This window comes from Patella vulgata, chromosome 7 (genome assembly GCF_932274485.2).
Source record: "Patella vulgata chromosome 7, xgPatVulg1.2, whole genome shotgun sequence".
NCBI classification, from domain to species: Eukaryota; Metazoa; Mollusca; class Gastropoda; family Patellidae; genus Patella; species Patella vulgata.
Window position 1 is genome coordinate 156,622 of NC_065885.2, and position 26,322 is coordinate 182,943.

Here is a 26,322-nt window from a genome sequence, read left to right on the forward strand (position 1 = left end):
ATTTCCCTCATAGCACACTGTATGGCGTATGCCTGTATTCATTAGCCTAGTATAGGAGTAGAACAGTAGGACGTTAAACCCCATTTCATTTCATTTCGGTATGTATAATCGTTTTTCCAAGGAGGGATGGTGTCCCTTAAAAATATATACCTCCCATGAAGGTCATTCTCCCAAGTGTTCTAAATCCTTTAATCCTCACAGTTTATCGGGAGAGAGACAAAACACCTTATTCTAACACAAAATGACATATTCAGAATAATGTAGTAATGTGACACGAGTTAATCGATTTGTGTAAATCGTCCCATCGGCATCTTCATCTTGTAGGATAACTTTAGGATGATTTAGGCAAATCATGAAACTTTTATATCCCCTTTACGGGATGTTTTAATGTTTTGAACTTAAACATGAAATAAAGTGGGTATTAAGTGTAGGATAAAGCACGAGACTGAGGTTATGCTGGGGAAAGAAAGACTGAAGAAAACAACCCGAGAAACAGAAAAACCGAGGCCGATAGGCCAAGGTTTTTCTTTTGAGGGTTTTTTCTGAAGTCTTTCTTCCCCAGCATAACCGAAGTCGAGGACTTTATCTTGCTTATAAACCGTTTATGTTTACATGTAAAGTGAAAATATAAGTAAAATACGAGTATAATCTGGAAAATTAAATTACGTATGTTCGGGTATATTTCAACGCCAATATTAAATTGGGTGTAAATATGTTGGCAGTATAAATATATATTTTTGATTTTTTAATAAAATGTAATAAACATTTTGTTAGAAAGGCAATAATAACACTAAATCTAAATAGAATATTCCCTGTGTCATGTCGTCTGCAGTAATGTTAAATATACATCAAATTGTTGATTGGTTCAATTTTGCACGTGCAAATCACGGCCGACCTTTTCATTAGTTTGGCTGGCGTACGCACTGTTCACAATATTATTTGAATCGCGAATGGTTGCATAACGCCTGTTAATAGGTAATTCTTGATTTAAATTCAAAGAATTTGTTATGATGTCAAATGTTTTCTGAAGAAGACAAAGAATTGTTGTTGCAGACTGTAATACCTGGGCCTAACAAGAAAGACGAGCATGAAAATACCAAAACAAACAGATATTTGCGATATGGAAACGTGGTGTTTTTGGGAGTGATACACCGGCTGTTTTGCTTGACACTATCTTCTATCTTACTGCCAATACTGGTAAGATTATCTTCTAAAAACTAAAATTTAAAATAGAGGGTTAATACTCGAAACGAATGATAATTTTCCTTTCATGAATTTTTACATACATGTATATTGATTGTTCTGTATTTTAGACGAATCGATTCAAAATGACACTATCTTCTATCTTACTGGTAAGATTATCTTCTAAAAACTAAAATTTAAAATAGAGGGTTAATGCTCGAAACGAATGATAATTTTCCTTTCATGAATTTTTACATACATGTATATTGATTGTTCTGTATTTTAGACGAATCAATTCAAAATGAATGGTGTGTGTGTGGGGGGGGGGGGGATTTTCAAAGGAGAACTAACTTCAAATACAATATTTTGATAAATTTTTCAGGTCTGCATTTTTTACTAAGAGGGGACAGGAACACGAATCATTTAGGCTATTTGATAATCCGCAGATAACCGGACCGCATATGGATAGTAATGGGAAGAGGTAGTTGCATATAATAAAGCATATAATTTGTGTTGTTTATTTCCCTTTGTTGCAACTGACTTTGTTTCGATTCCCCAGATGTACGTGACAAGGATTTGGGGTCGCCTGTCCAGTCCCGTGGGTTTTCTTCGGGTTCCTCCCATGGCTAAAGACCCTACGCGCAAGTGAATTATTGAAATAAAACTGAACCATATGTTAGTCCCGAAATGACCTGGTTGTGTCGATTGGTCGTTACGCCCCCCCCCCCCGCACACACGAGTTGATTAATTACCAATTTCTTGAAATTCTTCTCATCGCAAGTCCGTGTTCATTAGCCTAGTCGGGACAGAACAGTAGGACGTTAAACCCAATATCATTTCTTATTGAAAGTTGGGTATCTTTAATGCCATACACGATAGTGCTTTTGGGCGATCACATAAAGTCAACAGATTGTTAAAACTCAAATTTTACCTGCTATCATGAGTATATCCCAGAATTCCCGTAAGAAAAACCCGATTTCATGTTTTCTTATGGGAACTAAAAACCTACAGTGGAAGAATAACCCGGTACAGGTTTAAAGAAAAACTTTCAGAAGAATAACCCCAAATTCCCCTATATATATTCAAAGCCGCCCCCGACTTTAAGATCGCAAGTTATTCCGGGCATAGAATTTACCCCAAAGATCAAAGAGATTTACCGTTATAGGTTTATAAAAACTGTTAATATGAATCGATATAAAGCTATGTACTATGAGGGTAGTTTTTCCCGTGCAGTGGCATTTTCGTCTACTCATCGCAGAATTAGGGTGAACAAAGAATATATGGATGACTGAAAAACACAGATACATTGGTTCAACAAAAATCGTTTATTTTTCAATCGGGGTTACATTTTAATATACTATTCAAAAAAAGTAGGGGATATTTGATTTTGGGGGCATAATACTAAAATATGCAAATGACTACGAAAAAAGTCACTATAGAACCTAACAGAAGAAACATTTCCAGTTACATGTGACGCCCAAACGCACCAATAGCTACCGCATGGAATGCAGGTGATGCTTGGGATCATCATGGGGGTCCAACCCAAGATTTGCGCGACTCTGACTTAGAATGTTAGTCATTGTGGCATTGAATTCCAGGGTGGAAACATCAGTTTAATTGTTTTAGTGACCAGAAAACAAATTTTGATATGCGTCGGCTTACCCAAAATGAAAGGTTACGTGCCCTTGGCATGCTACAGATCGGCACAACACAGGCGGTTGTGGCGCGGACGATGAATGTTTCTCAGTCTGTCATAAGCAGGCTATGGTCCAGATACCGTGATACACAATCTGTACAGGACAGACCACGCTCAGGTCGACCAAGGGCGACAACTCAAGCCCAGGATCGATTTATCCGTACCTTGGCCTTGAGAAATCGTGTCATCACAGCAAATCAGATCAGCGCTCGTCTTCAAACAGACACTGGTGTGAGAGTGAGTGGCCAGACGATTCGGAATCGACTGCATAGGGGTCACCTTCGCGCCCGACTTCCTCGCGTGATCCCTTGTTTGAGAGATCATCACATTCAGGCAAGACGTCGTTGGTGTAGGGATCGTCAACACTGGGATAATCGACGCTGGAGCAATGTGATGTTTTCAGATGAGTCAAGGTTCACTGTTGATTTTTTGGACAGACGTAGGAGGGTGTGGCGTCGTCGAAACGAGCGCTTCCAGGACGTTAACGTCATCAGACATGATCGATTTGGGGGTGGTTCTGTTATGGTGTGGGGAGGCATCACTGTTGCTGGAAGAACGGCTTTACATGTTGTTGCAGGGCGTGTTACAGGCCAGTACTACCGGGACAACATCTTGGCAGTCCATGTTGTGCCGTTCGCACGACGTCATGGCCGCCGTTTCATCTTCCAGGATGACAACGCAAGATGTCACAGGGCCAGGATCGTTACAGATTACCTCCAACAACAGAACATCACCACATTACCTTGGCCAGCACTGAGTCCCGACCTCTCCCCCATCGAGCATGCCTGGGACATCCTTGGACAGAGGTTACGTCAACGTCAACAACGTTCTGCCATTGTCCAAGAACTTGCTGCTGCGTTGCAACAGGAATGGGACAATCTGGACCAAAATGACCTTAGACGTCTCATTAGGAGTATGCCACGTCGGATCAATGCTTGTTTGGCAAACAGAGGAGGATTTACCCGTTACTGACTTGGTTGTGATGCTGTGGTAACTTTGCTGTTTGACCCCGGGTATCATTTTACCCTTATAATGGTCAGTCTGTGCCTTACTTAGTCTAACGATCATTTGGAATAAATCGATGAATGTGAACTTCATTTAATTTTGTCATTTGTTTCTTCGTCAGTTTCATTAGGTGACTTTAATAACACTTAAAAATCAAATATCCCCTACTTTTTTGAATAGTATATTTTATAACATTTGTTAGAATTATAATTTATAAAAGAACAAAATAGCATTTAATTATTTAAAAGAAGTGGTTAAATATTACAATAAAGTTTATTATATTAAATCTTATAATAGGTTTTAAATATTACAATATAGTTTATTGAACCTTATATATCAGTGGTTGATTAACCTACAGTGGGTAAAATATAACTAGTTGTGCTGACAATATGATTCTCCACATTTTACAACAAATTATTTATATAGAATCACTAAAGAAGTCAACACAAGCCTACGGAAACTCATTCCAACGAAAAACCGGGTCAGAAAATGAAATCTGTGATCTGGATCATGCCCCCCCCCCCATCCTCTTTCACCCCAGACACTATGATTTGTACCAATTACATTAAAGTTAGAAATCTCTGTAAAAAGACAATGTAAACCTATAGTACACCATGATGGACGGTTAATAACAGGCTATAATGAATATTTACATGCACAGAATCCACCAGTACACGGTCCGCCAGCACAATTCGTGTCTTCTTTACATGGTGCTATAAATATAAGTAATGTATCATTACACGCCAAAATAAAATATCTATACATAAATATCATCAAGATAACAATCCGTCATCACTAATGATTAGGTCCTATCGCTACTATTTCAACCAGGCAGTTGATCAAAGGAATACCTACTGGTATGGATAACTGGCTACTTGCATGGATAGCTGACCTTCTAATAAGAGCATATGCTTTAGACTACTCGGCCATCCAATCCCCTCAAACTGAGCATAAAAATGAAATGAAATGGGGTTTAACGTCCTACTGTTTTGATCCGAACTGGGCTAATGAAGACGGGCATACGCCATACAGTGTGCTATAAGGGAAATTTTGCTCGGACAGCGACACTACGACCTACTCTTATATCGAATTCCAACTGTCAAGATATCTTTTACGTGCACACCAATGTGTACACGGGACCTCGGTTTTTCGTCTCATCCGAGTGACTAGACAGCTGTCCTTGTCAGGCCCTCCGTCCTGCATCACTGACAAGGGGGAACCACGCCGGAAAATCTGAGTGAACTTTCTCGGCCAATGCAGGGACCTCCAGGGTAGCGCGCCAACGTCTTACCCACTTAGCCAACGCGACCCCCCAAAAACTGAGCATAGATTAGATAAAATATACTTTAATCTACAGGACATGTGTACAGACCACTCAGCTACATGGACCCTTTCTACCATTGTCCTATGCTATGATTAAGATACGATATTTGATATATAATTTGAAAACCGGCCCTAAATTCGTTCAACACTTGTATAGCTTGAGCGTGTCCTGGTTCACGATGATCATATCTCTAATAGTTGTATTCATAACAAGTAAATAGAAATTAGTTAGATTTACATATTTCTTGTAATAGTATCTTTAAAATAAATAAATAACGTGGGTTGGTATAAATTGCCCAATGTCTATAATATAAATCATATTTACCGAGACAAAGTCCACCTGAACAACTGCCAGATGTAGCTAAGTTAGTGGTGCAACTTGCACCTTCAGCCTGTCTATCACAGCTACTTACAACTATAATAAACATAATTTACAATGTAGAATATGGTGTTTAAGATTCTCCTTCATCAGATAAAAGGGTAACATGTTGACAAAATACAAAATCTGACAAATCATCTAACAAAGGAAAGTGCTACCAGGTGTTCCTATTGTTAAGATATTAATCATATCCTGCTAAGTGTATGCGAATGAGCAAGTAGAATGGTATTAATTTTAGAAATATACTACGTTTTATGAATAGCATAATTATATCTATATTATACTTACACCTACACGTCTCATTTACACATTTATTTTTAATAAAACCATTACTACAGAATGTACCTTCCCCACATGGTTGACCTGAAACAATTGAAAAATTAGAGTAATGGAGGCTAGTACAATGTACTTCTGGTTTATTTATAATGTATTTCTGATTTATTTATAGTTTCTCTCAACCATAGATATAGATATTAAATAATCATTTGATTATATAATTCCTAACATGCCAACATGAACTGATTATATGAATTGGTTAGCTTAATCAAATATTATCAAATTATATAATATTGTAAAAAAAACCAAATAGCATGCCCGTAGGAAAACAGTTGCTAAGTATGCCATCTATAGCCGAACAAATGTCTCCTGAAATATACAACATGTATATAATATAAATTCAAGTATTATGACATGACGATAAGTCGTTTGCTGGGTCTATCATACAGGAAGTCACCACGGATTGTGTTTGTACTATCTGTATCATACAGGAAGTCACGGATTGTGTTGGTGCTATCTGTATCATACATGAAGTCAGCACGGATTGTGCTTGGGCTATCAGTATCATACAGGAAGTCACGGATTGTGTTGAAACTGTGCATGCATATGATGAATTTATTAAAGATGGCCACTCCCTGTTTTCAGACTGTATCGTCAAAATGGTATGCAAATTATCAACAGTCTGTAAACCTTGTAAAATCAGTAAGCCGTACAGCTACCAAGATTTTCTTGAAGTCTTGACAATGTTTGATGACAGTTTTCATTAATTCTATTGTAATTGATCATCTTATGAACTTGAGTTTTCATTGGAACTGTTTATAAAGTTTAGACTAATGACATAGCTGTTTGTATATATTCGTTAGAAATTCAATTCTGGGCTAGATAATACAATTTTAAGCAACAGATAGGTAACATGTCATGCTTACCTCTGACTACACAAGTATCATTAATACATAATTCGTCGTTAGCTTCATTACATCGTTTACCTCCACAATTGGTAGCTGAAAAATAAAACCAAATTACAGATTTGAAGATTGGCAAATTACATTTTTTAGTTGAGGAAAAACTATTTACAATTCACTTATTTATCTATTTAGCTATTTTAAAAATAATGTGAAATATCTATTTATTTGGCAGATTAATCCAGAGATTATATGAGGGGATTTTAATTTATATTAGTAAATTACAACATTACAGTTATTTGAGTCGTATGTGAATAATAAATAACTGAATTGGTTATAAATGAGTTGATAGAAGACTAGGTATCTTACCATTGGTCGTACATCTCACTTTTATACACGTTCCACGTCTTTCGTTGCATTCGGTCAGGTTACATACTCTCACTGTAAAATAATTATAATATTGGACACGTAATATACTCTCACTGTAAAATAATTATAATATTGGTAATATATTAGATATGTCATATATTCATGAGCAATAGGTGAAGTCTCATCTGATCTTGTGCTTCAACAGTAGGTAAAGTGTTCACTATAAAGATCAATATCACAACAGATACTTACTGTTACAAGTAGCTCCACCCAAACCAAAGGTACAATTACAAACACCTTCACCTACACATTGTCCCCCGTTCAAACACTCCACGCCATCACATGGACTTACTGAAAAAAAGTAATATTTACACATAAACCATGGGATTCACCAGCAGATAAAGTATTGACTCTAAGACACAAATCACAACATACTTACTGTTGCACGTTACTCCACTGTAACCAGATACACATTCGCAAAAACCTTCACCTACACATTTTCCACCATTCATGCATTCTACATTTTCACATGGATTAACTGAAAAACACAGTAATAGTTATACATAAACCATGTGATTTACAGGCAGGTACTCAGTGTTGACTCTTAAGGCAAAAATCACGACAATACTTACTGTTGCACGTTGGTCCACTGTAACCAGAAACACATTCGCAAACACCGTCACCTATACATTTTCCACCATTCATGCATTCTACATTTTCACATGGATTAACTGAAAAACACAGTAGTATTTACACATGTAATATTTACACATTACAGTAACTATATATGCTTTGCATTATAAAGAGAATAGCACAGCGTTATCCACGGCAATAAGTACTTACACTGATCATTTAACATTTAATTAAGAAATCAAAATTACAAGGCTACAGGGGATTCATTGGCGCTAAACCGTGTTAAGCCACGAACAATAGTCATCAATTCGTAAGAAGATTGAATCAGTTTATTCAGTCTGATGAGCATCAATTAAATCCAACTAGTAGAATACATAACACACTGATCGAACAAGCTAGACCAAATGCTACAGCACGGAATGCTCCCGGTAATGTAGGTTCGTAAGTTAACACCGCGGCCCGTAAGCAATCACTAGTTGATGTTGGAATAATCATGTCAACACCCCAAAACGCAAATAACCCCATCCCAACACCTAACGTCAATTATGAAATTGACACTGATCCAGAAGTTTGATTTGTGTGCAAAAGATTAAATAAGTGGAACGGCGATTCTCTCATGATTATCCTAAGCACATCAAGCACTGCAAGAGCTCATCAAATCATTAATAATAATAATAATAATAATAAAAACTTTATTTAATGAGGCAACGTATTTAGTTTGCAAAAAAAACTAATCGTCCATAGGTCCCTCCTAAACTACAAAGACATATATACATGTAATATCAGGATAAATTTAAAATCATTAGAAATGCAATAGCATTTTAAAGTGGGAAGTTTGATAAGTCACTCCCAAACTACAAAACATATACATTATACAAGTAGAATATAGGAAGAACACTATAATTACACACAAAATAAAATAGAATGCAGTTGCAAGTTAAAAATAATAAGTATGTCATCAGTTGAATATTATGGTTCCTTCAGTGTGCAAAATAAATGAGTTTTCAGTTTAATCTTAAAATTTTCAACATTTTTACACATCTTTATATCAAAAGGCAGATTGTTCCATAAAAGACATGCAGAATAATGAAAAGTACGTTTCATGGATTCCGTTTTGCATTTTTGAAGAAAAAGAGATTTACTGGTCTGTGAACGGAGCAAGATATCCGTTTTGGAAACAAGAGATTTTTCAATAAAATAGAAATTTAGATAAAGTGGAGTATTAAATGTAATAATTTTGAATGATAAGACAATTTTATTGTAAAGAATCCTCTGTATAAGGGTAAGCCAACCGAGTTTAGTAAATAAAGAGGTGGACGGAGTTTCAATCGGTGCATCAAGAATAGCTCTTGCTGCCCTCTTTTGTAATTTTAAAAGAATGTCTAATCTACTTTTGGTAGCATTTCCCCAAGTAATAGAGCAATAATCAAATATTGGTAGTATGTAACTGTTATACAACAAAATTCTTGTCTCGTAAGGTAAATGATCTTTTATCTTATTTAGGAGAAATATTTTTGATGCAAGTTTTTTAGACATATCTGCTATCTGTGCTTCCCAATTAAGGTCTTGGTCAATTTGAATTCCAAGTAATTTTGCGGTAGTAACCGTCTCAATTTTCTCACCATGGAGTGATAAAGTTAGGTTTTTCTGATTTCTTTTGTGTTTTGTTGAAATCAGCATTGATTTTGTTTTCGAAGGATTGATTACCATCCCATTGTTTTCACACCATTTAGCAACCAAATAGAGATCATTTTGGAGATTTTTGGCGATGGATAAAATATCTTTGTGTGAACAATGCAGGGTACTGTCATCAGCAAACAAATCTATCTGACTTGATTCAATATTGAGTGGGAGATCATTTATAAAAATTAGGAATAGGAGAGGACCCAGGATCGAACCTTGTGGAACCCCGCATTTGACTGTAGTAATTGAGGAGGTAATTGATCCTAAACATACTTTTTGCTTCCGTGAGTCAAGATATGATTCAATCAAAATTTGTGAATTATTATCAAATCGATAAAGATGTAGTTTTTCAATAATAAGCTTATGATCAATGAGATCAAATGCTTTGCTAAAATCAAGATACACTATAGCACTCATCGCACCATTATCGATAGCATCAAGCCAATTATCTGTCATTCGGATCAGTGCAGTAGCACATGAATGATTTGATCTAAATCCAGATTGGTAAGCATAAAGAACATTGAAGGTTTCCAAATAAGTTTGAATTTGAGTGCTCAAGTGCCTTTCGAATATTTTTGAAATTGTGGGGAGAATTGAGATTGGCCTATAATTGTTCGGATCATCTTTAGCTCCCTTCTTATGTATAGGAATAATTTTAGCCAGTTTAAGGGCACTGGGGAACATGTTTTGAGAAATACAAAGATTAATGATATATGTCAAACTGCTACAAATTGTATACGCAGACAATTTTAAAATTTTGGGTCCAATACCCAATGGCTTTGTTACTATTTAAACTCAATAAATGTTTTAATACCTCTGTGGTAGTAATACAATTAATAGAAAAGTTGTTATTTGGGGGAATCTTATCATTTACGTAATCTGATATCTTTCGTTTGCACTCTTGAGAAAGTGGTGTATAGGGGGGCTTAATGTCATCAGTTAAATTAGTGAAGTAATCATTCATCACATTAGCAATAGCATTTAGATCATTAACTGTTGTTTTTCCATATTTAATACTATTGGGATAAGGGCAATTATTGGGTATATTCTGTATGTCACTAAAATATCTCCATATGTTTTTAGATTGCTCTTCATTTTCGATAGAGTCCTTGATAAAGTTTTTTTTGGCTTTATTAATGAGATTTTTGGTTTTATTTCTCCATATTCTATAGTCGTCACACCTCTTGGAGGCTTTAAAGAAGTCCCTGAACTTTCGGGCTTTATTTATTTCCTCATTAAACCACTTCGGTTGATAGTATCTTTTTACTCTTTTTCGCTTTTGCGGAGCATGGCAGTCTAAAACACCTTTAAAAAGGTTATACCAAGTATCAAGGGCAGAATTTGGGTCATCAATTGACTCGACTAGTTCAAATGGAATTTTAGCAAGATCATTAATAAAATTAGAATCATCAAAGTTTTTGTAATTTCTGTATAGAATTTCCAAGTGGTTGTGTTTTGTGATTTTTCTCTTGCAGTTTCCAATAATAAAAATAATCGGAAAATGGTCACTAATACCATATTGAGGAACTTTAATTTCAACAATATTATCCGGTGTGTTTGTATATAGATGGTCAATGACAGTAGAAGAATTTTTAAAACAGCGTGTAGGGGCAGTAATTAATTGATGTAATCCCTGCATACTGATTATGTTTTCCCATCGTTTTGGAACAGTAGTTGAATAATCTATATTAAAATCTCCTATTACATAAATAGATTGACCAGTATTTATGGAATTTAAACTAGTTTCAAAATCATCAAACCAACCTGTACACGAAGAAGGTGGTCTATATACAAGACATAATAAAAATGATTTTTCATATTCTGGATGGAGTTCAATCCAAATGGATTCGATATTTTGATGTTCATAATCAAGTTTTCTTGAATATTTTAGATCTGAATTTACATATAAGATAAGGCCTCCGCCACTTTTGCTCAGTCGATCTTTTCTGATCAGATCATAACCAAAGATATTAATAAATTTATCGTCAATTTCAGAATGTAAAAACGTTTCAGAAAAGCCCATGACATTAAAATTTTCATTATCTTGCAAAATTAAATCCCTTACTTCATCAATTTTACCGAAAAGTCTATTTATTTTTAAATGACCTATTTTAAAACCTTTACGTTTGGTTGAAAATAAAGTGGAAACAGAGGGATAATTGATGGATTGTAATGAATCGAGGGTTACATCAGAGTCAATAAACTGACTGCTGAGGTCGCCTTTATGCATCGTTGGATCATTACTTTTATGATCTTCAAAAATCAGACTATTATTATCAGTATCAACAGGATTATCGAAGGAAGTTTCATACGTAGATTTTCCGGCTTCAAAAACATTGCCTTTATCCTAGTACCTATCTGTACAATATTGCCTATGAAATGCTTTACAATAATTCGCTTTATGACCCTCAATATTACACCGGTAACATGTAACCTTGGTACCAATTTTACACGTGTCTTTTGTATGACCCGAAATACCACAGAAGAAACAGGGTTTAATGAAACTATTGTTAATGTCTAGTCTTTCCTTGATAATGTCTACATATTCTTCATAAATATGTAGTAGTGCAGATGTACCTCTGTCAGACAAGTGAATATTGTCTTTCCAAATATGTCTGTAGTCAGATTTTATTGAATCAAACACTCGAATTAGATTTACTGCCTTTTGAACACAAAACTCACGAAGGACATTGTTATAAAATTGAATGTTATGATCGATATTTTGTCCTGTCTGGTCATGTCTTGGTGTAGCCTCACAGATGAAAATATGTGCATTTGGCCTTTTTTTTCTAATAGTGTCCACTGTTCTTTTCAGGTCATATGTAATATCAGATAAGGACCGTAGCTCTGATACGTCATTCCCTCCAGCCTGAATGATAATTTTGTCATACATGCTGAGATCCATGCGCTGTAGATTTTTGACAATGTTGAAAATCTTGGCACCATTAATTGACAGCACTTTAACATTTGATTTTAGCCCATTTAATTTAACTCTTTGTAAAATGGAACTGCCGATAAGAAGAATGTTTTTCTGGGATTGGGTTTCATTTGACAATTTATCTCCAATTACAATCGGTGGTTCTTTGGGTTTACTGGTGTCAATGACCTTTAGTCCATCCTGTCTCTCTTCAGTTAAGGTTCTAGTTGTTAGTGGCGTATCTGTACTGGCACGTGTCTTTGATGTTGATGGGGTCGTGTGGGTGGTAGTTTCTGTTGTAACATTCTTATCATCGTGGGAATGGAGATTTATAATGGATACATTGTTGTCTGAAGTATTATCTCTTGTACTAACCGGTTTGTCTTCACTAGTATTTTGTTGTTGATTTACTGCTGGTGTCTCATTTGATATGATTTTGATAGTGTCTGTGTTGATTTCCTGACTGGTTAGCATTACCGGGTCTGTTTGAGTTGCACTGTCAACGTAACTGATTTTATGGTTGAGGGCCTCTTGAAGTTGAAACACTTGGCTATCAAGATCTCTTATTTTCTCAAACAGGCAGTCTAGGTTAGAGTTCGTTACATGTACATTTTGTGATTGATAAGGTGTAGAATAAATTGGAGGAATGAAATCAAGTGAACTATTTTCCACAGGGAGTGGTATGATTACATTTCTAGATGTGCTATGGCTGTATTCAGAATTAACATCAAATAAATCTACTATATCTTCCTTTGAGGTATTTTCAATACTGTTCACATCTCCTGCGAATTTATCCAGAAGATTTGGAAAAACAGATGTAATCCATGCTATGCAGTCCCCTCCTTGAATATGTACCATATCCGTTGTTGGGTATAGATAAATCTTGAGTTTTTTGCCACCCATTTCAGTAGTTAAAACAAAACCATGATGAAATTTTGGAAAACTGTCTTTCGAATAGTGTAAATGCAACAGTTTTTCCATTATGTTAAAATATGAGTGTTGAATAAATTGTACTGTAACACTGCAGCATTTATCTGTGTAGTCACTAAGTGTGAAATACTCATTGTTATTGACATCAATTGGTGTTGGTTCACAATTTGAACTTACTTGAGAGGATTGGTTTTCAAATGAATTTACTTCCATCTTCGTATATTTTAAGTATATTTTGTATATTATTCACATAAATTAGCAGATTGTAATATCCATATAAACGAAGCAATAGCTTACCGTATTTTATTATCCATATAGTATTAAGTATTCACGGCTCTATTTAAGAATTGTCACTATATTTTTGAATCCACAATTCTAAAATTAAGATTAAGGTAATCCACAGAATTTCACGAAAATCCAAATAAACATGTATAATAATCTTATCTTAACATTACAAGAAGGAATGGCACTTTGTTGGTTAGTATTTTTGAAGTACAGCACAATTTCTCCAGAGCTATTTTATTCCTGGCTGGTACTGGCGGCCATTACACTCTATCTTTTATTACAAAACGTTGCATGAAATTTTATGTGAGACTAATGTATATATATCAATACTTCAGCATTTTACTGCTCACATGGACTGTCTCTTTTTTAAAAGATAGATATATAGTTCGTTTTATTTTATATCAGAATTGTATCCTTAAATATTATTGTTGTCGATCTGTTTAGGACATAACGGTACTTTATTTCGACGACCAGACATCCCCGATAGATCAATCTCAAACCCAAGCACCAATTAGGAAATGAAATGGGATTTAACGTCCTACTGTTCTGCTTCAAACTGGGCCAATGCGCCAATTGATTTGGAAGTTGAAGATACAGAGTGTATTTGAATCGAAATTCACATTAAAATCAATACATTGGGTACATTTTATAGGTATCTCAATAATTTTTCTCAGTTAAATTATACTATTTTAAATTCTATTAGTTTGCCTTTATTAGATGATATATCGAAATGTTTTATCATGGAGATTTTAAAATAGATTTTCGCCAGGTAACAGATTCTTTTATTTATGAAGTCGTCAACATTTTCAACTTAAAACAATTAATTAACTCATCAACTGGATATAATGAACGCGGTAGAAATCCATTACTCGATCTAATTTTAACTAATTGTCCAAATTTTGTTAAGATAACCGACTCCTTGGATTATTTTTGTAGCGATCACTGTCCTTTCATTTCACCCCAAGCCTAAACACAGCTATAAACAAAATTCACATAACAGCAAGAAATTCTGATTCAAGAGAACATTGGAATGCATTTCGCAAATAAGAAATGGTTATATTTGTTTAATAAAAAATTGTAAACGTAAACAATTAATTAACTCATCAACTGGATATAACGAACGCGGTAGAAATCCATTACTCGATCAAATTTTAACTAATTGTCCAAATTTTGTTAAGACAACCGACTCCTTGGATTATTTTTGTAGCGATCACTGTCCTTTCATTTCACCCCAAGCCTAAACACAGCTATAAACAAAATTCACATAACAGCAAGAAATTCTGATTCAAGAGAACATTGGAATGCATTTCGGAAAATAAGAAATGGTTATATTTGTTTAATAAGAAATTGTAAACGTAACTATTATGAAAAAAAAATAGATCAAAACATAAACGACGGTTAAATTTTGGATCGAAATCTTGGTGGAAACTGGTCAACTTGTTTGTAAAAGAAAAGGGGTCATCACATCACACTATCCCACCACTCAATACTAACAACAACAACGCATCATTAACACCACGCGATAAAGCAGAGGCGTTGAATACATTTTTTGTTAACCAGACTGAAGTGAACGATATTAATCACTCTCTGCCTTATCCTAGTCACAAAGAGAACTTAATTAATGAAGTTAAAGATATGCTTAGTTGTATTGATGTCTCGATAATATATTAGTGGTAAATTACTTAAGTCAGTTGCTAAAGAAATTTATATTCCATTATGTTCTCTTTTTTATCTTTCACTCAATACTCGATCTTTTCCCCAAACTTGGAAACATGCAAACGTTTTGGCTCTCCACAAAAAAAGGCAGTAAATCAGATTGTTCTAACTATCGAAATGAAATGAAATAGGGTTTAACGTCCTACTCTTCTGCACCTAACCTGGGCTAATTGAAGACGGGCATACGCCATACAGTGTGCTATGAGGGAAATTTTGCCAAGGCAGCGGCGCTATGGCCTACTCCTATATCGACGCCAATGGGTACACGGGACCTCGGTTTTTCGTCCCATCCGAACGACTGGGCAGCTGTCCTTGTCAGGCCCTCCGTTCTGCATCACATTCTCGGCCAATGCAGTTCTAACTATCGACCGGTCTCATTGCTAAGATTATATAGTCTCTAAAATGTGTGCAAAATGCATACAAAGCATATATTTAACTTCATTCGCGACAACTCACTAATAACAAAATGACAAAGTGGTTTCATGAAAGAGGACTCAACTATAAATCAACTTATAGACAAAAACCATTTATTTTCAAAAGCAATAAATGACGGGCATTATGTGAGAATCGTGTTCTGCGACATCAGCAAGGCTTTCGACTGGGTCTGGCGTGCTGGTCTCTGTTGAAAGTTGGACACTGTTGGTATTAAAGGAGGCTTGTTGGAGTGGCTTCAAAGCTATTTAACTGATAGAACACAGTGACTGTGTTGTTGAAAATACCTCCTCTGGTACCTCAGTTGTTACTGTCGGTGATCCACAGAGCTTGGTTCTAGGCCCTTTACTTTTTCTTCTGATCTTCATTAATTACATTGTCGATAAATAACAGTCAAATATAAAATTATTCACGGATGATACCTCTTTATATATGTTGATTAAAGATCCTACAAAAGGTGCCCAAATTTTAAATTCAGATATTGAGAGAATATACACATGGGCTAAAACATGGCTAGTTTCCTTTAATACTGATAAAACTGAAACATTAACAATATCAACCACATCTAAGCACGATTCGATTCCTCTTTGCATGAACAAGCTTAAAATAAATGAAGTATCTCACCACAAACATTTGGGACTTATTTTACAAAATAATCTTAAATTGAACATACATATAGAAAATCTTTGTAATAAAGTTTCAAAATTTATCAACTGCTTAAGATCACCGACTAGGAAGGAAATCATTCAAAACAATATGATATACTTTTACCACACTTTGACTATGCTGACATTATTTTGGATGGGTGTACGGAATACTTAGCAAACCAGTTAGGACAATTACAATTAAATGCTTTACACACAATGAAGAGAACTAGCCATGATTTGCTATATAAAGAAGTCGATATATTACCTCTAAAACAACGTCGTTGATATTTCTATATAAATAATAAACCACTTAACCCCTGATAACATTTATGATAATTTAAACAAAAAACAAAGTAAATATCCATCAAGAAACGATAAAAACTTTGCATATTATTTTTGTAACACTAATTTATTTTATAATTCTTTCTTTCCTTCAACTACGCGACTTTGGAATAATTTAGATCTTTCTTAATACGTAATTCAGATACGTTATTCAATTTTAAAACAAAACATGATCACTTGGTACCTTCTTATTACAATATTGGTAAATGCAAATTTAAAATCATCTATTTTATCAAACAGTGATCTAAATGGACATGCATTTTAAAAACACATAACCGACTCTCTAACCCACCGATGTGGACACAATTTTTTCTGATATGTCCCTTATATTCAGATGCACGAAACACAACTATAAAAACCTTACCAAAAGAATACGTCAACACAAAATCTATATTGTATGGCTCTAAGGACATTTTACTTGAACAAAATAAATTAATATTTTCTAAGGTGCAAAACTTTTTAGAATTAAGTAATAGATTTTAAGTACTGTAATCGTCTATTATTATTACCATCACTAGTGTCTATTTGTACACTTTCAGGCCATAAACCAACATATTATGTACATAAAAAATACCTTTTTATTTATAACAATATCACTGTATCCTTTCATAATTTTATTAATTAATAACACGATTTGAATGGTTTTGACTAAATACATGTATTTAAGTAAACTAATTGTAACTATATTGTTTTGTTGAAGGGAGGGTGGGGGGTTATATAGCCTGTTCCCCAATCCTTTTCTTATTGAAAAAAATATAGTTTAAAAAAACAAATTATGATTTAGTACTTGGCCTAAATGTGTTCATGTTCAAACTTATTTTACTAGTTTTAATATTCCTTGACAAGTTAATAAAACGATTATTGTATTTTAGCTCGAGAAAACACAAACTCTATTTTAGTGCGAGAAATCGAAACATAACCCTAACCCTGTATCAACCATAAGAAAAATGTGTGGTTGATCATAGGTCGACTTTTGAGCATCAATTTCAGCAGCTACAGTTGAATTAGAGTTTATTGTAGAAATAATTACCTGGACAACAGCGACAGAGGTTAAATTTTTCAACGGTATCACAGTGTAAAATTCTCAGGTTAATTTCAGGTCTCGGCGAGTTCGAACATCTTTCTCTGTGTGCCGTACAACTTGAAAAAGTAAGAGCTACCGCAAGATACACCAGAATTAAAGAAGTATACATATGGCAACTTAAGTTAAACGCCACTAGTGATATGTGTTCGTTCGTTCGTTTCTAGCGTTTTACGTCCACTTCCACCTAATGTGATATCGTAGACAATGACAAGTGTTCTGTGTGCGCGTCCTTTTAAACACAAGCGAGTTGTAACAGTCTTTGTAAAGAGAAAGATACGCGGCCACCACGGTCAATAAGCCCACTGGGAAGAGTCAAGAATTACTATTGGTTGAGAGGAATATCTTATATTGATGACTGGTAGGAGCCAAGTATTACTATTGGTTACATTGATGACTACTGATTACAACGCACCATCATCATTTTTTGTCCATACTCAATACTTTCACATGGAGGAGTCAAATATCATTATTGATTACGATGCACGGTAATCATTATTCGTCCATTACGTGTATAGTTCATATTTATGGCTTTTACGCGTATTTTTTTCCATTGAGGGTAAAAACGGAAAATAAAAACTAAAATGATTTCCATTTTCCCTGTGGTTTTGTGTTTTGAGTTTTGTATTTGTTGGTGAATGAGGACCCTTTTCATGTAATGAATATGAGCATTATGTATTCTATGGCCATTTGGGCCCCTTAAGAAGAACCTGTCAACAATTGTACTAACACATGAAGTGTAACATCTGGAATCTTAATTTAATCAATAGAAGACTGTTTATATTGTTCTATGTTACAGTTCTACCACAGAAGGCTGTTTATTCATAAAGGAATCGCCAGATTTAATATCAGATAAAAATCATTTGGTACTTTCTCGGTTAACTCTAAGCTCGATTCTGCCATCCATGTTTATATCCCGTGTACACATTGGTGTGCACGTAAAAGATCTCTTGACAGTTGGAATTCGATATAAGAGTAGGTCGTAGTGTCGCTGTCCGAGCAGAATTTTCCTTATAGCACACTGTACGGCGTATGCCCGTCTTCGTTAGCCCAGTTCGGAGCAGAACAGTAGGAAGTTAAATCCCATTTCATTTCATTTCATTACACTAGGATGATTCCTATGATTGTATAGTAGTGATTTGACAACCTATTAAGTAATAGATTTTACTTTCTTAGAAAATATGCACTTATCGCTTTAAGATACAATGGACATAACAAAGTCAGTAAACGGGTCGTGTATTCGATGGATTCGGGCGTCATTTGTAAGGGCAAAGAAAACATATTCTACAAAGCAATGCAGAGGTGATGGGTAACGACTGATTCACAACGAAATCTGACGATATGACGTGAATGCTTTGATCAATCTTGATCATCCAGGCGTATCCATTAGTGGCCCGAATCGGGTAGTGACGTACCTGTCTCCGAGTTATACTACTTCCTGTTTCACAAAACTCCTATAAGGAACCCTCACTAAGCCCTACCCAGGCAATACCGGGTAAACAGATAGGAATTAATGAATGACACTTAAAGATAATACATGCGGGAATAATAGAACGAGTGCTGCTGATTTTAGAGATGGCTTACCCAAGGACGAGCGAAGTATATGGACCTGGAACCGACCAAGGATTGTGACATCTTGTAAAAATCCGAAGTCCGTTCATCAATACGGAATTGTCTAGTTCGTCAGATAATTGTGAATTGGGAAGGTAATATAAGAGCTGGACTAACTCTATTTACTTTTTGCCGTGAAATTTTATTTTTACATTCCGTTTCCTGGTAACTTAATGCATCGTATGTATAAAATTTGATTATGATATGCAACATGGCAGCCATGCGAATAAATCAATGAATTAAACATATCATAACTTAAATAAATAAATTCTATTTCCCTATTCTGTTTCCTGTTGAGTTAATTCACCATATATAAAATTTGATTACCATATACAACAAAGCAGCCATGCGAATACACCTGTAAATGAAACATATTCATTGCTATAATAAATTCCTTATATTTGCGTCACTAGAAGTAAACAACATAAGGAAGTATTTTCATTTCCGGTTGCAGGCCCCAATCCACACATATTGCTTTTCGAGTTTGATTTATTTGTTTATTTAATTTTTTTTTCCAAGAGGCATATCAAACATGACAATAGAGGTGATTATATAAATTTACATGATAATAAGATGAGAAAGTTTTGATGAGAGAAAAAGTAATGATGTCATGAATGACCAGCCTCTTGAGGATAACCCATAAAAACCTGCTTAAATAAAAACTAGGATTAACGAATAACGAATAATGAAACAGGACGTGTTTCGTTATACGGGAATCATATACTAAACAGCAAATAACAGCAAAACAGCAAATAAAAAAAAAACTTCAGTGCTATTTCAAAATCAGAGAGGCACTTTAATTAAATCACTCTAGAAAACGACTTGCTAAATGGATCAAAGCAATTTTTTGTGAACAGCATGTTGACATAGTAGTGATTAATTCATCACAATTCCAAGACATTTCGAGAAGGTTTAGAGTCCGTATACAGTCTATACGCTTGTAATTGTACACAAATTCCTGTATTTAAACATGTTTTAATTGTAGAATTACCCATAAAAACAGTTAAAGTACAACATACATGTACTTTTAACCAACATAGTCGTATCAATACAGATTACATGTAATAAAAATACAGTTCTAACTTGTAAAACTACACTTTTATTGTTGATTTACCAATTTTTTTTTACAGTAGTCCCATACTTGGGGCAAAAGTCGCGGGTTAATCAATAAATTTAGAGGTATTTAGACACCACTTAACTTTGAGAGAAGAGTAATGAAAGGGTGTCACTATGAATCTGGTCACAAAGTTAAGAAGTGTGAAAGGCGACACTGTTTTTGATTGTTTATTTACGGTTTACATATGGTAAGTTAAGAAGGTTATGATACTTTATGTAACGGGGTGCCAATATTGTATGGTTTCGTTACTTGTGAATCAATAATGCTTTTATCTTCCTGTTTTACTAAGTTAAAGGCTTGGGTAGGGTTGATAAACGACGTTTATTCGATTTACTATAAATTCTCAAAAAGTTTAAGAAAACAATCTTTAAATATTATCCTAGATTAAACTGGAGTGTGTTCATTTAATTATTATCCTAGTTTATACTGAAGTGTTTCATTTTATTGTATTTCATAATTTGTCCATTTTGAGAGTAAACATCAGTTTTATCAATATCTTTCTCAAATTACACCAACAATACACCAAAATTCAAAGTATCTTGCAAAGACCTAGATCGAATTGTAAATCACTTATCAAAGGGTCATTTACAGATACCTATATTCTGGCATTGATTTACTATAACCTAAATACATATGCACTAACCAACGGACGCACAAATACGAACTATTTTGGGGTTTTTTTATTTCCTATTTTTATTTTTAATTTTTATATTTAAAATAAGTAGAATTTCTATTTTCGATTTTGGTTTGGGTTGGGTTGGGTTAGGGTTTTAATTTTGTAATTTTTGATTTCCTATTTTTATTTTGTAATTTTTGATTTCCTATTTTTATTTTTGTAAAATAATTTTCAATTTTGTAAAATAATTTTTAATTTTGTAAAATAATTTTTAATTTTGTAAATTTGTATTCAGAACCGTCAGACCGCCCGGTTCACTTACATCTTATACAGTAATAGGCCTAGTATTACTAGGAAATTGCCCTGTCGCCATGGGAGCCACAGTGGCTAAGTGAGTAAGACCCTGTCTCACTAGCCTGAAGGTCGCGGGTTGGCTCCCTGTGTTGGCCGAGCAAGTTCATTGAGATTTTCCAGTGCGGTTTCCCCTTGTCAGTGGCACAGAGCGTGTATGTTAAAGACCCCTTGTCGGTTGGAATTCGATTATGAGTAGGCCGTAACGTTGTTGTCTGGGCAAAATCACCCTCATAGCACACTGTATGGCGTATGCCCGTCTTCATTAGCCCAATTTGGAGCAGGTCAGTGGGACGTTAAACCCCCATTTCATTTCATTTCAATTCATTTCAAAGCCAGTGACACCGAATTCAAAATGAAGCCTACAAAAATGAATAGAAGGATCCCCCATGTCGAAAGCTGGAAAAGTTACCCGCAATTGGTAATATCAATGAACTGTATTGGGAGGTAAAATAACCCCAAATCTAAACAACTGTTGAAGATCTCTAGATTTTTAGAGGAGTCTTTGGTCCAGTCTTTAAAAGTAGCATATCTTCATTGGTTTTATCTGTCTTTCATATTTTCGATCCATATGTCTATATTAATGAAATAAATATTTATGTTGTTAGAACAGTAGAGTCCAGTCCAAATGTATTCATACTGTTGCTTGAACTGAATAGTCCAGTCCAAATGTATTCATATTATTGATACTATTTAATGCAAAGGACTTTTTAGTATTCTGGATTTTACAATATCATATAATAGCTAATTAGAAAGCCAACTTTATTATCTATTATGATATCATATTATAAGGAATTTGTATGCAAATTCTATTATCTATTCTTTATAAACATAAACTGTGTTTGTTAAATAATCTGTCATGAAATCCTCAGGGTGCTTCGATAGAAAATAGTTCTCCATCTCGTTGTACAATAGATCACAAATCTGAGATTTCTCCTCGGAACTTCTGTCCTCGTTCAATGAACGATGAAATGAACTGTAAGAGTAGGGCCTTGTGCTTTTAGTGATATCTCTAGCAAACGTTGCTCTGTCATCATTGCCTGTAATAAATTAGTACCGTGTGTCAGAAATAATCGTCCACAAATCTACAACTCCGTACAGTCCTAATGGTTGAGTGAGTAAGATATTGGAGGTCCGTGTTCGATCCCCGATGATGGCTGAGACGGTTAATCGGAATTTTCGTGCGTGGTTTCCCCTTATCCGTGGTGCAGAACGGGGCATGGCAACAGACTACGTATAGTCGTTCAGATGGGACGAAGGTCGAGGTCCCGTGCACAAATTGTCGTGCACGTAACAGAATCATTGACACTTAGAATTCAAAATACAAGTAAGCCGTAGTGCCTCATAGCACACTGTATGGTGTATGTCCATCTTCATTAGACCATGTCAGAGCTGAACAATAGGGCGTTAAACCGCATTTCAGTATATAGAACAGTATAAAGTCAAAAAGAGTAATTACATGTATATCGTGATCTTTTGGAATCTCTAAATGGTATATTGTATAGTGCGGATTTATTTATTTACTGTGTTTAATAGTGTTGATAACCAATTATTAATTAGCTACCATGTACCAATCAGTCTTGTGTCATATTAGGATAAGAAAAGAGTTTATTTTGTAGGAGCGGCTCCCGTGTCTATATGGTCTAGGTCAAGCCTGTATACCTAGTCCTGAATCAGCTGTTCAATTATTTGAGATTATAGATTTACCATTCGTATGGCTAAAGCTTTGGAGAAGTTTTAAAATGACAATCAAAAGAACGCGTAAAGGATATAAATCGATGTCATAGATATACATGTATATATTGAGAACAGACATAAAACAGAAAGAGCCTGACGTGAAGGGGGTATAAGAAATGTATTTTCTGTTATGATATATGTTTTATGATGCCATATCGTGGTACGTTTCACAAAAAATGCATTGAGTTGGGTCACATGTCTAACGTCCTACTGTTCTGCTCCGACTGGGCTTATGAACATGGCTATTTCCTTCATCTGCATGCTTGTGGTGATCTTTTGAAATTGGTGGAAAACTATGAGTCTAAGGCGGGCAATATTAAAATGATAATTACCTTGTTTTAAACGTTCTCTCCATTCCGTAGTAAAAAAGCCTGGGATTTTAGCAAAATTAACGTCATCAAGTCTCAAACCTGTCTCACTTAATTCTTCAGAGCTAAACGGTTCCTGTAACTCAAGTGCGTTTCTAAAACATGCAGCAAACGTGCACCGACTGTATTCTTCCTGAAACAAAGAACATGGACTGTATTCCAATTTTGTCATGCTCGATGTAACACCCCTACAGCAAATTTCCTGAGATTGACAGTCAGTGTCCGCATAGTTTCACATTACTTACCTTAGTTATTAGGCCCTTTAAAACAAAACATTTCCAAATTTCATCCATAATAGCAAATATATCATGGGCACCCATCATTGCAGGCTTGTCTGGTGTAGCGCCCGTCTCTGTTAGCGTTGAGAACACTCCCCAGCCACCTGTATTATAGAACAGACTAACATTGTATGAACTGTCAAGTATTATGAAAATGAAAACAAAATATATTTACAGTCACGGTATACAGAAGAAATTCTAACAATAAACAGTATATCATACAAAAATGCATAGACGTTATTATACAAAACTCATTACATTCATTGTTATTGTTGAAAGTGGGACTCTGTCTTTTAAAGATACAACATGATGGACAAACAAAATAATGGACAAATCATATTATCTCAAAATCTAATACCTTGTTTTAATTCTTTTGCTCTGTGTTTGAGGAACACCAACCAATCGCCAGCTGCTTGCTTTGAAACGGCTTCCTTTTCTTCCTTATTTTCCGAAAAGAATCGATACATATGGTCTGACAGTGGAAGTGGTCTGATAATATGAAAATAAATAGACAAAGTCAATGTATATAAACTAAAAAAGGGAAATCATAAGTATCAAATTATTTTCTTTGGTCCGAGTTGTCATAACCGGAAGGCGAGGTGAAATCACTTCGCGGCTTCGTGCCTTCGCCTTCGGTTTATAGACACATAGCGAAGCGAAGGCAAGAATTCTCGTTCCGCGGCGGCTTCGCTTAGCTATGAGTTAACATCGCGAAGCTAAGAAGACAAGAAATGAACAAGGCTAAGACGTGATTTCACCTCACCTTCCGATTATGACAACTCTTGCTCTCTTGACTTCTGTAATACTATTTGGTAATTTAATTTATGCGAGATTTGTGCATATGTATAGTGATATCAAACTAATTATAGTTTACAGTTTCATAGCCAAGTAAAATAACACGTGAAACGGGAATCTGAGGTGATAGGAAACATGAAATGATCTGTAAGATTACTAGACACATTGGCATATGCCACGTTCATGATCAAATATTAATAGTAATGGAATGTGTTTGTTAGCCAAATTAGGTAATGATCTCTTTTGGTATGAGGCATGACCAACCACATGATTAAATTACGTCATATTTGACCAATTAGAAAATGGATAGCGACAATCCAAGCATAGAAAAACACTCAAGATGTGCGCGATTTTTAGACAACCATTTAGAGTTGAGAGAGCAAACATCATGTAGAAATTCGTTAGGAGAGACCGTTAAGGTTCAAGTGGCAACATCTGGGTTGAGAGAGAGATGGTGGGGGAGAGGGACTTTATTTTTAATCTATGCTTGTAACCTATGTACCCAACTTAATATAAAACTGTAGAAACCGTACTTTTGTTCCTGTCATCTTGTTTGTTAATCATACGATATTTTTGGGACTGATAAAAAGATATACACGTTGGATGCGTGGAGTTGTTGTAGATTTGTAATTTTTACATCTAGCCAGCGACTCATAGAACTGCATCGTATGACATATTTTGATTTGGTGGCCGAACTATATATACAGGTGCATAGTGCTACACTAGTAGCGTAGTTAAAGGGATAATAACACTCTTGCTGGCTTTACTGCTCCAGAAAATAAATAATAGCCTTGTTCTAAGTATTAGATGTTTAAGTGTCTAACTGTTGTGTAAATTATCCATTACATCCTATTTTACTTGTCCAGAGGGTTCGAAAATATTTTATATCCAAGTCACATTTGAAAAGGTTTACGTTAGGCTTTTCAAATCATTTAGTTTGAATTTTTCCAATTTTTTAAATTAGGTGTGTTAAGATGAAATTTGTATCATCAATTAATTGGAATACTGTAAAATAGTACAATTAGTTGACCAGAATAAAGATTGGGACATATTATTCAGTTACAACAAGAGTGGTATTGAGCCTTTAGAACAGGAAGGATCTCGTCGGCCATCCCCTTGTATCATTTGATTACAAACTGTGTCGCCCACCTCTAATTGTATCATATGTATACAAACTGTATAGATCCACTCTCTCCTTGTATTTTATGAACATGCAGTTCCTTAATAAACTATTGATCAACACAACGTGAAGTCTTTATTACATCACAGTATTGCTTGTGTATAGCAATATTACACAGAGGGCGTATAGACAATATTTCGAGCTGTATTGTTAAACATCACTTACTTTGATAGGAAATGTGTAGTATTAAAAGCCAATGCCAGATCGATTGAGCTACTAGGGAAACATTGGTTAAAGAAACTGGTACCGGAGGTCGTTACACGCACATTATCGTAGTCCAATAGATATGATCGTGGGGTAGGTATAATTCCTGGAAAATATTTTAAAATAGTTATACAAATTAGAAGTGTTGAACTCTTTTTGGGGTCGATGATATTCCAGTTGAGAACCATTGTCCGGAATACTGGTACTAGCTAATGCGACTGATATCTGTATATTTTTGTTACTAATCAATTTTGGTTAATATCTTTC

At 34.9% G+C, this 26,322-nt stretch overlaps 1 protein-coding gene and 1 long non-coding RNA gene across 2 annotated transcripts; both read right to left on the reverse strand.

The window, feature by feature from the left end:
* Positions 1–2,492: 2,492 nt before the first annotated feature.
* Positions 2,493–18,082, reverse strand: LOC126827801 (fibropellin-1). The gene is made up of 11 exons (XM_050557348.2): positions 17,748–18,082; positions 7,765–7,863; positions 7,572–7,670; positions 7,385–7,483; positions 7,133–7,204; positions 6,788–6,862; positions 6,180–6,230; positions 5,874–5,948; positions 5,532–5,621; positions 4,537–4,596; positions 2,493–4,293 (listed from the first exon to the last, which is right to left on the reverse strand). Exons 1-11 carry the CDS (start codon positions 17,908–17,910, stop codon positions 4,256–4,258), a joined length of 921 nt encoding a protein of 306 aa, XP_050413305.1. The 5' UTR covers positions 17,911–18,082; the 3' UTR covers positions 2,493–4,255.
* A 4,218-nt stretch (positions 18,083–22,300) lies between these two features.
* On the reverse strand, positions 22,301–26,156 carry LOC126827374 (uncharacterized). Its single transcript, XR_008788871.1, has 5 exons — positions 26,017–26,156; positions 24,235–24,365; positions 23,844–23,980; positions 23,563–23,731; positions 22,301–22,533 (listed from the first exon to the last, which is right to left on the reverse strand). It is a non-coding gene; the product is annotated as an uncharacterized LOC126827374 (long non-coding RNA).
* Positions 26,157–26,322: the final 166 nt, after the last annotated feature.

Bases quoted from the DNA above. Each gene is read 5' to 3' on its own strand.
- LOC126827801 (XM_050557348.2), bottom strand. From the start codon at position 17,910: ATGTATACTTCTTTAATTCTGGTGTATCTTGCGGTAGCTCTTACTTTT. The intron at 6,231-6,787 runs GTAAGCATGACA...TGTATATTTCAG, and splicing joins TGATACTTGTGTAGTCAGAG to GAGACATTTGTTCGGCTATA. The intron at 5,949-6,179 runs GCATGCTATTTG...CAATTGTTTCAG, and splicing joins TAGCAACTGTTTTCCTACGG to GTCAACCATGTGGGGAAGGT.